Source organism: Lepidochelys olivacea, assembly GCF_965140295.1.
Source record: "Lepidochelys olivacea isolate rLepOli2 genome assembly, chromosome: 10".
NCBI lineage: Eukaryota > Metazoa > Chordata > Testudines > Cheloniidae > Lepidochelys > Lepidochelys olivacea.
In genome coordinates this window covers 71,974,314-71,987,884 of record NC_140420.1, presented here as the reverse complement: position 1 = coordinate 71,987,884, position 13,571 = coordinate 71,974,314, and the positions used below count along the sequence as shown (strand labels likewise).

Here is a 13,571-nt window from a genome sequence, read left to right as displayed (position 1 = left end):
GGATGAAATAATGGAGTTGAGTTGTTGCATCATTTTGTTTGTGTCTCTGTTAGTGATGAGTTGGCAAATGAGGCATGCTTATCCTGATGGAAGGACTGTGTTTGTGTCCCCAGTGATGGGTGGACTTCAGAAAGTTCAGAGATGGAGTTTGGAGAAGTCCTTCAAATTTCTGGATCCTTATCTGAAGTCTCCAGACCACTTCAGTCTGAAAAACTGGATTGGAAATTTTGCGCAAACATTATTTCTCATGGAATTTCAACACTTTGGCTTTCATCCAGAAAATGAAACATAAGGGAGAAAAATTAAACCTTTTCAAATTTTAAAGATTTAATTGCCATTGGGGATAGTTCTGTAGTTTTGTGGGGCATTGATTTGCTCTTGCTTAATCTTCACATGTTCATGATGCAACAATGGCCAGTTAGTGGAGGGTTCTCATGTCATGCTATATCTTTGTGTGAGATACCATCTTGGCCAACATCAGGGACTGAAACAGGGACCTTCAGAGCTGAAGGCATGAGTCACTACAGCTGGAACTAAAGCTCATAGCTGAAACAGACTCATCTCCTGGGTGGACTGGGCACAGAGGGAGATGTGTACCGCATCCTGACCAGTGGGATGCATTTGTGTCCTCTGTCTTCTCGCCATGGTGTTGAAACCTTAGTGACATTGCAGTCGGATGCAGCTGCTCCAAGAGACGAAATAAACATTGCATGTCTTTAAATGTCATCCTGCAGGCTGGGTGTGCAGGTTGTGGGGCAGAATCATGGCTGCCCCCTGAATACTGGGATGGGTGGAGAGTCACTCAAGGGTGGCAGGTTTGTGTAATTTTTGGTGGTGCCCAGAACAGGTCCAAGTCCCACCCCACCACACCTGCCTTGTAAGCCAATATATATATATTTAAAATAATGTAAAAATATAAGGGCTCTGGGGTGGGGCTGATGATGAGGGGTTTGGGGTGCGGGAGGGGCTCAGGCAGAGGGTTGGGGTGCAGGGGTGAGGGCTCTGGGATGGGGCCGGGGATGAGGGGTTCATGATGCAGGAGGGGGCTTAGGGCTGGGACAGAGGGTTAGGGTTAGGGTACAGGGGGATGAGGGCTCTGGTTGGGGCTGGTGATGAGGGGTGTGGGAGGGGCTCAGGGCTATAGCAGAGGGTTGGGGTGCAGGGGGTGAGGGCTCTGGCTGGAGTGCGGGTTCTGGGGTGGGGTGGAGTTGGGGATGAAGAGTTTGGGGTGCAGGCAGGCTGCCCTGGGGCTGGGGCCAGAGAGGAGGACTCCCCAGAGCCTTTTCCCCGATGGCAGCAGCGAGCTGCGGGGGAGGGCCCCCCTCTTCCCCCTGGCAGCACACACACCTTGCACCACTGTCACTGCACGTGCTCCTAGGACCCCTCTCAGGTCCAGGAAGCCCCCTTGTCTCCCCTGCGGTGGGTGTCGGGGGGGCTGCCATCACATGCTCCCCTGCTGCTGCCCGTCACTGTAGCCTCACTGCGGGTGGGGCATGGGGCTGCCCCTTGCCCAGCGTGAGGCAGGAGCGGTGACTGCAGGTCGGGGAGAGGGGGGTCTCCCTGTGCTGGTGGAGGGTCCCACCAGAAAAGAGAGAGGTCTGAAGCGGAAGGGCAGTGTCAGGGCAGCCTGCCCTGGCCCTATATGAATGGGGGGCACTAGGACCCTGCAGCAGCAGTTGATGCAGCAGAGCAGAATGCAGGATGGAGCTGCAGTGGGCAGCCACTGGCTTGAGGCAGCTCAGGGACCCAGGGGAGGCGCACCGGGGCAGCAAGTGGGGACCAGGGGACACTCGGGGGAGACCGGCGGGGCCGGGGGAGAGACCCGGCCCCAAACATTGGTGGAGCCGGGCCCCTGGGCCCTGATTATTGCTGGAGCCCGGGCACCACAGGCCCATATAACTCGCTGCCCCTGGAGTCACCTTAACAAGGAACCCACATCAGCTGCTTGCTGAAACCACTGAGCCCACTAGATCTGGCTCATCCCATTGTTCACTGCATGACTAGGCCCATCTTTGGGGAGAATTCATCCAGTTCCCTGGGCCCGCGCTGCTTCCCGCAGCCCCCATTGGCCTGGGACGGTGAACCGCGGCCAGTGGGAGCTACGATCGGCTGAACTTGTGGATGCTGCAGATAAACAAGTTTACCCCTTCAAAGCTCTTGGAGACTGCAGTGTTAATTTAGCAGAGCATCTTAGCTTCAAACCAAGTCCTTGGCATAATGAATTAATTGAGTGATTCTGATCAACAAAGAGAGTACCAAAGAGATTTAAATAGCTAGATACAAAGATAAATATTTCTTTGTTCTTCCTGGTAAGCAGTGGCTTGCTCATCATATTACAGGTTGACTGAAATCCAGTTATGTGATTGTATAAACCAGGTGATCTCCAGTGGTCCCATGTGTGCAGCTTCAGAGGGGGCGGGGCTGAAAAGGAGAGGCTTCAGGAGCATCCCCAGAAACAGCAACACCCCCTCAGGCCATAATGATGGCTGACTGGTGATGTGTATCTGCTATCCTCAAACCCTGTTTTGGGGTCCCCCGCCTGCCAAGCAGTGAACGAGGCAGAGTTCCCTTGAAACTGGAGACTTTTCTTTTGTGTGAGCTCCTGGCTTTAGATGCGTCTTTAACCACTGTGGAACATCCAGGATGAATGTACCAGCTGTGCTGGGTCCATCCAGGCAAAGCATGCCTGTTGTGCCTTCATACTCACTCGGTATGTCCAGGCAGAGAAGAGTGGCCCAAATATGTCCTCATTATCCATTGACTGCAACGGAATATTAGTAGAAACCTGTAGCACAGTGGAGGACCAACAGCAGAAAGGTTGAGAGGCAAAGGGCATTCTACCACCTACCACACAGGAGATGCAATTCCACTCCAGGAGATGACTTCTTACTGCCTACAAACGTGCACAGTGCTGCTTGTATCTCTGTGACTCATACCCACCATCTGTATTTTAGCCAAAATACAGACATATACAGACAGGTGCATCGTGTAGATGGAGAGACCAACAGATAAGAGACAGGTGGGGAGGTTTCTGTTTTCCTTCCTGCCTTCTGGAGATTTTGGCATTCCTCCTTTTTTGCTCTTTCTCTGCTTTGCTGACTAAAAAACTGAAATGGAAGAATAGAATGAGAGAGACCTGCCAATGGGAAGAGAACAGGAGAGGTTGATGGGATGGTCCAGGAGAGCCAACCAAACTGAAAGTCTCAATGAGACAACAGCATTTTGATTCCTCACCAGGTGTCCTGTAACCTTCCTTTCCTCTAGAACAGACTTCCCTACATTAGTTCATAATGCCAATGTTTAGATCAGGGACCCAGGGAGGATCGGCAACCTTTGGCATGCAGCCCGCCAGGGTAAGCCCTCTGGCAGGCCGGGCCGGTTTGTTTACTTGATATGTCTGCAGGTTCGGCCGATCGCAGCTCCCACTGGCCGTGGTTCGCTGCTCCAGGCCAATGGGGGCTGCGAGAAACGGCACGTGCCACGTGCCAAAGGTTGCCGATCCCTGGTTTAGATGCTACATTGATAAGTGCTACAGGAAACCTAAGAGAAATAAATAATGAATATACTCAGCCCTTAGACTGTGTAGTGCTTTTTATCCATAATGAACAATGGGAGGATTGGAAACTGAGGCACAGAACGATCAAGTGACTTGCACAAGGCCATACATGCGAGTCACTGTCAGAGTCAGGAACAGAAGCCAGGCGTCCTGACTCCCAGGCTAGAGCTGGCTGAAAAATGGGGAAAAAAAATCTTCAAAAAATATTTTACAGGAATTTTACTTTGGTTGAAATTTCTAACTAGCTCCACTCCCAGCCCTTTCCACTGCCACTATGCCCCATGGGTCCTGACAAATGGGTTGGAGTGCTAAATGGTGTGTGTCTAGCTCCATTCTGATTTCATTAGCCTCTGTACAAGGCAGGAGGCCACCCTGAGTCTGATTCACACTGCCTCCACCCCAAGCTCCCTGACTCTGCTCTGCCTCTTGTCATGTATATGGAGTTTTGCAGAACTCTCTAAGCAATTCTTCAAGGAAGATTGGCTGATCTGAGGGGTTAGTCATCCTGCAGGTTAGCGAACATGACATCTGGTGGAGGATTAACAGGAAATCATGAATCAAACCGTTGGGACTGATAAGGGATTCTCAAGCAATTAAAGTTTTCTAGCATGCGCGTGCACACCAATACTGAGTGAAGGTCAGAGGAGTAACACACCTGTGGTCTCATACACACTCACAATTGCCAGAGCTGAAAACATGAGATATGTTGTCAGAGCTGCGTGGAGGCCAAGAAGTAGGATAGCGGAGGCTGCTGCAGGCCTGGGTTGAGGTGCAGTGGAATAACAGAGACGGCAGCTCAAGATTGAGGTGCTTCAGCAGATTAATGTGGTAGCTCAGGACTGGTATATCAGTGGGGTTGCAGGTCAGGATTGAAGTACATTGGCAGCACTTTGTGTGGAGCTCTTTGCTCCCACCCATCCTCCCTCTTTGTGCAAGATCTCTGTGTGATGTTTCCAAAGAACAGATAGAGAAGACTTGCCACAGGGTCCTTCCTCCATCCCTCCCAACATCTCCTCCTCCTCCCCATCACTGAGGCTGATGTTTGCTGTCTGCCCTTCACCTGCAACCCCTACACCTGCCCCAGTGACTTCCCATTCTCTCCTGGTTGCTGACCTCCTTGGCCCCAGTCTCACTGCCTTTCTCTCTCCTCCTTAATTTCTGGCTCCCTTCTTCCTCTTCTCCCAGTAAATCTCTGCTGATGACTTTAATACTCCAGGTGTGAGTGGTTCTGGTGCTCTGTTTAATGAAACAGCAATGGATTGGAGCCCACTAGCCCTGGAAAACCCATACCAAGAGCTTTCTCTTGCAAACTGCATACAGTAATTGGGATTCAGGGGGCCCAACATGTGCTTCCTGGCCCTGTGGGTCGATGAGCATGCTCCTGGCAGCTTCTGAAGTGTGTCAGAATGGGGTGCGTGGTGGACCAGACAGGAAAAATACATTCATTCAAGGGCTGGTTTAAAGGGGAAAGAACAACCTGGAGCATGCCTGTACTCGCACATGCTGGGGCATGGCAAGGAATGCAGGGAAAAGGCGCTTCAGAAATGTTGAATGGCAGTGTTGTTAGCTCTCATGATTTTATTGTGAGTCTTGCGATATTTGGTGTTTGTTTGTCTTAAAGACCAAGCGTCTGGAGATGTGATTGTGAGAATCTCAGTGTTCATTTTTTGTAAAGAACTTTTAAACCTTTGTGGTTTTGGAGTAAAGCTTGAAAATGTGACCTGATCGCACACAAAAGGCTCAGAACCCATAGGGCAAAGAAAAAGAAACCAAACATGGAGTTTTGTTTAAAAAAAAAACCACTCGTGATTTTTAAGTTAATAAGGATCTTCTGAGCCTGATTGATGATTAATGATTGGGTTGGCGGCCCTGAAATAGCAGAAGGGGCTGTGATTTTACAATCTCTGTTGTGCAATGGCTTTCATTACAAAGGGGTGTGTGAGCATGAATCACACCTTTCAGTAGCCAACACAATCTCATTGTCTGGGGCAGGGTCATGTGACTGAAAAGTGGTTGGCTTTGTTGCCCTCTGTAGGTCAGTCTCCTTTGGGATCCACACTACTGTATGAGGATCACATGACCCTCTCCCAACCAATCATATTGCATCTCTCTTTTTCCCTCCTCAGCGGCTCCTCCCTCTTTCATATTCATTTTGAGGAACATAGGGGGTGCGGTGCGTGGGTCAGATGGAGGCAGCCACAACTAGGGCTGCTGCCCTGTGCTCCATTCATAGTGGGTGTAAATAAAATACTTCTGTCTCCAGGGCTGTCAATCCAGCATCTCCCACTCGTGCCAAGCATCTCCCTGCAGGAATTGTCTTTAGTTTTTGCTTTGCTTAGTGCTATGCCAAGCATGCGCTCTATGCTTAACAAATAACAATTAAGGTCACCCATGCAAATTATTAAAATCAAGCTAACAAACATGTCTGTGATTGTGTGCGCAAGACCAAATGGATGTGCAAGTGTGTGCATGCGAGTGTGCGAGCATTGTGCATATATATGACAATCATCAGTCAGTACTTGTGTGTGTGTGGGGGGGGGGAAGTTTGTAACTCAGCCATATCCCTTTGGTTTCAGAGTCTAACAGCCGACGGGCAGTCAACAGAGGCTACCTGTGTGAACTGCTCAGGCTGTACCAGGACTGGCACTGCTGTGATGCCTCCAATAGGTACATCCATGTCCGCAGGGGTCTCCTGCTCTGCCTCAAACACATCACCAACATCCGATCTGCCAGGGAGACTTTCCTCAGTGCCCGTGGCCTGGAGATCCTCTTCACCACTGCACAGGTAAACACAATCTGGGGACTAGACTGAGCCAGCTCAGCAGCTGCTTCTGGCTTGTTCTGCCGTTGCAACGTAGAATTCTTCTTATGTTTTAAGCGGAGCTGATTGAAAAATGGAGTTTCCGTCCTGTAGAAAATTGCGATACTTTGACTATTTTTTTTTGTCCCGAATCAGGACAAAAATTCAAAACATTGAAATTTTTCAGAGAACAAAAAATCAGTTCAGAAATGTTGAAACATTTCATCTTTAATGTTAATCTCCGTCTGTCTGCGCCTCTGCAGGGCCTCATGGGAATTGTAGCTCCAGGTCCCTCATGCCCCTATTCTTCCTATGGACCCTACTCCCTTGCTAGCTTGCATCTCCCAAGATGCTCCACAATCTCTCCCTGTGGCTGAGCCGCTGCAGCATCTCACGGGTGCATGGGAGATGCATCCTAATGGGACGTCCTTCCTCTGGGGCCTGAGGAATTGGTCACTGCTTCAGGTGGGGCTAGGGGATCAGATGTAGCAAGGTTTCAATCAGGTTAATGGCTCTTGTGAACAGTAAGTCCCCAATGCATGTGGTGAATGGAAGCAGCTGTGTGAGAGCAATGTCTGTGACAGCCGATCATGGCTTGTTGCCTTTATAAGCCTTTATCAGTCCATGGTGCCTTCTGAGCTAATGTCTCCTGATAGCTCAGCCTGGGAGAAACACCCTGAAAAGTGCAAACACTGGGTCACCTTGGGTGAATAAACAAGATACGACGCACCAAGAATCCCGTGAAGAGTGAGAATGCTAATCCTTCCAAAGGTTGGGAGTGGAGCAGAAATGACAGCTTCAGGGGGTTCCAGTTTGCTTTCTCTACCACGTGCCATGGGAGATCTGTTGGCAGGGGAATCACCAAGGTTAATAAGTCCAAAATATCACATTCCTTGACCCCTAAAAGGTACATTTCTGGTCTTACACTGTCTCCCTGAGAGATCAAATGATGTTCTCCCAACCACCTGGAGGAAAGGTACAACCCTGTGAGGATCCCGCCCAATTCCCCACTCACAGCTAGAAACCACAGATGAGTGTGTGCACAGATGAGTGTGTTGAAACAGAAATGTTTTGAGACCATTTGATTTTGACGATGTTCCAACAGAACCCAGGAAAGACTCATATGGAACGCTGCCTGTCAGGTAGTTTTCTGACAGAAACCTGCCTGCTTCCCTGCCAGCTCAATCACCTTGGATCCTCAGTAGCCCATCTGGCATGCTGACAGGAAGCCGAGAGCCTGGAAGCCTTGGGAGTCCTGACGCATGGCACTTCAGCAGCCTGGGCTTCTTGGGTCCCCTGCTCTGTGGCAACCCATCAGATACCCTGTCCCAGAAATGGGGCTCCAGTCTCTTCTGTGGTGAATTAAAAAAAAATGTAGATTTTCATTTTGAATCGGAATAGAAACAAATGTTGAAATATTACAAGTCTCCATGAAACAGAAATACTTTTCTCCACTCAGCTGTTGTGTTAAACTCTTTCTATGCTCATGCTTAAATGTGCTGGTTAAAACATGTTCGCAAACACGTCTTTAAACACGACCTATTGGCCTAATCTGGCTGAGGTCTCAGACAGAGCTCACAGGCCTTGGAGGCATGCAGGTCGCAGTGAGATGAGAAAATGTTCTCTGCCCCGCAAGAGTGTGCAGGAGACGGTTGCATGCAGCACCCTCTCTGCTTCTTTATTATTTGCACATCTGATTTCTTTTTTGGCTCAGCTGGTATCTCCTCAGTCCCTGTGCCTTAGCCTTTCCTCTCAGTTAATATTGTTATAGTCTCAACCTTTCCTATACTGGCACCAAATAACTCACAAATACACGGAGTGCAGAGACTACAGCACAGATGAGTTGAGTTCAGGTCAACTCTACTTTGGATTTCTGAACTAAGAATTGTTTCAGAGTAACAGCCGTGTTAGTCTGTATTCGCAAAAAGAAAAGGAGGACTTGTGGCACCTTAGAGACTAACCAATTTATTTGAGCACGAAAGCTCATGCTCAAATAAATTGGTTAGTCTCTAAGGTGCCACAAGTACTCCTTTTCTTTTTGTGAACTAAGAATTGAGTCTGTTCACGGCTACTATCACCCTTCCAAGCAGCATGCCTGCAGCAACTTTACCCTCACACCACTGTTTGCGCATACATGAGATGCTATGTGGTTTAATCCGCACCTTTGGACTGTATCCAGAGGACTTCTGTTTGACGTTATACTGTGATTCACAAACAGTTCTTTGCCCACTTACAGACCACATCATGTGAGGATCTCAAAGCATTTACAAACATTCGTGAACGTAGGCTCACAAAAATAGCTGCAAGGTAAAGTGTCTCTTACTGATAAGGAAATTGAGACACAGAGAAGCCGAGTGACTTGCCCTGTATTAGACAGTGAGTCAGAGGCAAAGCTGTGAATAGAAACCAGTTCTTGTAGGCCTTTGCTCTTCCCTTCCTCAGAGCTGATTTCAGAATTGTCTTTTCTCCCACTCTTATTTTTCTAGCCTCCCCATAGGAATCCTGCCTAATTCTAGGTTATTTTTCTTGCCTCCCCATAGGAATCCTGCCTAATTCCACAGACTCTTATAATGCCCTTCATTCATACAGGCGGAAGTGAACCAAGAGCCTGTATAAAATACAGCTGTTTTCCTTTTATTGCGTATTACAAAGCACTTCAGTTTGTTCACCAATCACCCTGCTGGACGAGCTGAATAGCCTCGGCCCTCCATATTTCCCACTGTGGGATGCTCAGCCAGCGGCACTAACCATTTATTCTGTCTTCTGGATTGTTCCATTTTCAATGTCTACCGAGAGGGTGTAAACATTCTGAATGGTAATAAAAGATCATGTTGATGTTGCTCTTTCATGTATTGGTGCCTTTATGATGCTTTCTGTGGCTTCTACTAATATTGTGGTGTGTGAGGGCTCAGTCCCAAGTCACCAAGGATACAGACACTCAGCTACTATGCTAGCAGGCATGGTACAGCATAAGAAGCTAGCTAGACAGATGATAGCTATATTAGCTTTACAGTCCTCTTCCCCCTGAGGAGGCTGTGGTGTATATATGCGCTGTAGCTATGAAACGACGATTCCTTTGTTTTCTCTGTATTGCACATATAAATGTCTAAGAACTCCACCTTTGGGCAGAGGCAGCAACCATTTTGTTCTCAGAGCTGCTGTCCTTGTTCCAGAAGAGGCACTCACCCATTGCACCCTCCCCAGGAGAATTCCCTTTTTATTCTTGCTTGTCTTGTTTTCCTTAATTTAAAATAAAAGTCCTTCAAGCTGAAAATCTGTGGTTCCACTCTGTGTGTGTGTGTGTGCGCACACGCGTGCGCATGGGGAAAAACTAATGGAGATCTAGGAAACTGCCCCTGCATCGGATATGTCAGGACCACTGAGTGCCCGGCTGAGGTAGAAGCAGATGCAGGCTGGGACAGGGGCTGGCTAGCATGGAAACAGAGATGAGTAGGCTGGAGTGGGAGCAAGGGCAGTCTATTAAAACAATTGGCAATGGGAGTATTCCTGGCCAGGTAGTGATGCTGAGCAGAATAGAGAGATGGTTTCCCTTAGGAGCCTATGTGCCTGAGGTTGGATCACCTGGGTGTGGGTTCTTGCCTGTGGATTGACTAAACCCTTGCTGAATGGCACGGGGCCTATTACTAGACCTGCAGGTAGTTGCTTCTGATGACTCATCACTAAGGCTAAGCTTTTGTCACAGATATTTTTAGTAAAAGTCAGGGACAGGTCATGGGAAATAAACAAAAATTCATGGCAGCCCGCAACTTGTCCCTGATTTTCACTAAAAATATCCCTGACAAAAGGGGTAGGTGGGTTCAGCACCCACTGTTGCTGGGGCTCCTGGGTCCCCCACTGATGTGGTGTGTGGGAGCTCCAGGGTCCTCCTGCCCCGGGACTGGGCTGCTGTGGGGTCCCCTCACCCTGGACAGCTGGTAGCTGCAGCTGCGGCTGGGCAGATTCAGGGGCCTGCTGGCCGTCAGGGCTGGGCAGCTGCAGGGTCCGCCAGCCGCTTGCTGTGGATGGACAGCTGCAGGGTGCCCCCACCAGACTGGGGACTGGGAGCTGTGAGGACATGGCTGGCTGGGAGCTCCAGCCCCAGGGCAGAAAATGTCACAGAGATCAGTGGAAGTCAAGGATTCTGTGACCTCTGTGACATAATCGTTGCTTTACTCATCACACTCTGGCTCAGAGATGACATGGGTGGCTGAGTAGGAAGTGCTGTCCCTTCTGAATCAGTATTAAGCCACAGTTCAGTGCTGGAGGGGACTGTGTTTTATGTAGACTTCCAGTTTGCTGGCACGTCTTAAAAATTAAAAAAAAAAAAAGAAAAAAAAATGTTGAGCTGACAATAAAATCTATCACAATTTTCAGAAAGCCAAAAAGCGAAGAAATATTCATTTCTGGTGAAATGAAGCATTTCATTTGGATTTAGAGCTTTTTTTTAAAAAAAGTGTTTTTAAATTGGAAGGAAATTTCTGATTAAAAGTTCTTTCAAACTGAAAAATAGAAACATTCAGACTTTTTTTGTCATTTGTTTTAAATGATCAGTTCGGTGAAACTGGCACGAATTCACAAAACATTTTGGTCGCTGAATCAGCATTTCATGCCCCCCAAAGAGCTCCAGCTGAAGAATTTTGCCCCATGCTAGCTGTAGGGAGGTGTATGGATAATTCAGTAGCAGGTGCTCTTTTTTTTTTTTTTTTTTTCTGAGACGCTACTGACCCCAGTGCCTTCGAATGGTGCTAGGGAACCCTGTGCCCTTTAGATGGATGTACCAGGAGATGGTGAATGACTTGTAGAAGCAGATAAACTATTAAAAAACCAAGATGCTATGCTCCCATGTAGACTTCCCTGCTGTGATAAGGAAGGAAAAGGATGAAAGAGAAACACGGGAATATAAGAAGTTGACACAGAACTGCCTGAATATTATTCAAATGCTGCTCTTTAAGGCTTTCAGGGAAGCAGCTATTTTAATGTCTGGCAGATCTGTGCAAGAGGAAGGATGCTTCTGAATGGCAAACATCACTGAATATTCTTCTTCATTGGTGCCTAGGATTGCCTGGATAGCAAGCTCCTTGATCCTATAGTAACTACAGTGGCCCAGATCCTGAGGAAGTGCTACCCCAAGGGGCCTCTGCCTTTGGCTACAGTACACAGCTCCTATTCCTTCTCTCTTCCTGGGAGTGTCAGCTCCGAATCTCCACCTGCAGTTCTTGAAGGTAAATTGCTGACTGAAGAGAGAATGTGTGTGTGGGGGGGGCCCAGTGAGGGACTGATGGGGAGAATGGAAGGTCGGGGCCAGGGGAGAGAGGAATCTAGTCCTGAGCTTTTCATTTAAAATTGCATGGTGACCCAGACTGTTATGCTACAGAACTGGGTCTGAATCCCTCACTTTCTATCAAGGCCAGCAGGGGAGATGTGAGATAGTGAAGGGTAGGGGAAATGAAATTTAATCCTTATTGCTTTAAAGTGACCTGAAAGAATGGCCTTGGCAAAGGCTGGAACTACTGTTGCTTCATGGCAACTGGGAAGGGAGGGTGTGTGTGTGTGAGAGAGAGAGCGTAGCAGGTTTATGTAATTTTTGGTGATGCCCAGAATGGAGTCGTCCTATCCATAGGATGGACTGTGGCAACCGCCCCAGACCCTGTGCTCTGGGGGGCCCTGCCCTTCAGCGGGACATGGGGTCCAGGGCAGCCTGGAGGGTTATTGGGGGAGGGGGGGAGGTGTCTGGCGCTGGCAGCAGCGTGTGACCCGGCCCCAAACCACCCCCTTCCACCCTTTCCCCCAAGCCCCCACCCCATCTCTTTCTGGCTTCTGCCCCTTCCCCTGAGCGATACCAGGAGCCCCCCAAAGCACCAAACATTGGTGGAGCTGGGCCCTCTTTCCTAAATATTGGTGGAGCACAAGCACCACGGGCCCATATACCTCACCCCCCATGTGTGGGGGTGTGGGTGTGTGCACACGTCCTTCCTTGCAACTTTTTTAGTAAATTGATGCTGCCAACCAATGGCTCTTTTTCCTTCTCGAATAATCTGGCTGCGGCTATGCTATGTGAATGGAGTTTGTGAGCACTTGCAGGCCAGGAGGGTGTATGCCCAGGCAGGGGAGCAGCATATATGTAAGATGCGTGCCCAGGAATGAAACAAATATGACCTTGTGCACTGCCAGCCTTCATGCTCCTTACCAGCACCATTATTGTACAACCCAAACAAACCTCTGACTACTATTTCATGTGTGCAACCATTTTCAGCAAAGATTGTGGAGCTTCTGCTCTATACCTCCAATTTTCTGCCTCATCTCTTTAGAAGGTATTGATCTTCAGGATTTTCCTTGATTTTCATGGGACGTTTCTGCTTTCCTCTGGATACTCCTGCTTCTTTTAGTCTAGGCATGTAGGACATACCATAGCAAGAATAAAACTCACCACCCTACTTGCCTACCCCACCTCCGGCAAATCTAAACCAAGCAAATCAAGCAATAAAATCCAGGCCCAAGATAATTTTTACCCCCCAGAAAGAAGAAGAGCCAGAGATGCCATAAAGTCCACTAGGGACTTCATTGTTGCTATTGACTTTTACATGGAAGGTGCTCAGATACACCAGTAATGGGCGTCTAGGAAGTCCTAGATCCCATATGAAGCTGTATCTGATGGAACACATGGGATCTAATCTTTATTCTAAGTCTTACATTTAGCTTTGTGGTGGTTTATAGGGACAAGACATGGATACTGCACATGAGGGTGGCCTGCCTTTTTGGGGTGGGCTAGGGAGAAGGCTATTATGATGGAGGCCACCTGCTCCACCTCTTTTCTACTTTTGCAGATGGCTATGAAGATGATGGTGAGGAAGAAGTGGAAAAAGACCTGGATAACGAGGACCTGGAGCATAAAGAGGAAGTAGGTATATGAGTCACAGCTTCCTTTAAAATGCTCCATGTTCTGTGAAGGGAAGTTTTTTTGCCCCCCGCCCGCCCCAATTTTGAGCTCTGATGGGCAAGGGCACCATTTCAGATGTGGGGGTAATTTTAACTGTGATTCCAGAGGCTACTTGGGCACCTGAAAACTCTGTTTGTTTTTCAGATAGTAACTTAGGTAGAGTGCTCCTGTCAGATAATAATTTCTAATTCCGAAAGAAAGAAAGAAAGAAAGAAAGAAAGAAAATTAAATAAATATTAGACCCACTCAGCTCTAATACTAACATGTTCTGACATCTT

The 13,571-nt window shown here is 48.3% G+C and overlaps 1 protein-coding gene across 1 annotated transcript in view; it reads left to right on the top strand.

Moving 5' to 3' along the window:
* The window catches only part of AGBL1 (AGBL carboxypeptidase 1), a 377,284-nt gene that overhangs the window by 62,582 nt on the left and 301,131 nt on the right, over positions 1-13,571 (top strand). Inside the window, exons 7-11 of the mRNA XM_084641264.1 lie at positions 6,133-6,341; positions 8,897-9,035; positions 9,182-9,318; positions 11,413-11,578; positions 13,181-13,254. Coding sequence (XP_084497390.1) covers positions 6,133-6,341; positions 8,897-9,035; positions 9,182-9,318; positions 11,413-11,578; positions 13,181-13,254 — 725 coding nt within the window. The remainder of the gene's footprint in view (positions 1-6,132; positions 6,342-8,896; positions 9,036-9,181; positions 9,319-11,412; positions 11,579-13,180; positions 13,255-13,571) is intronic.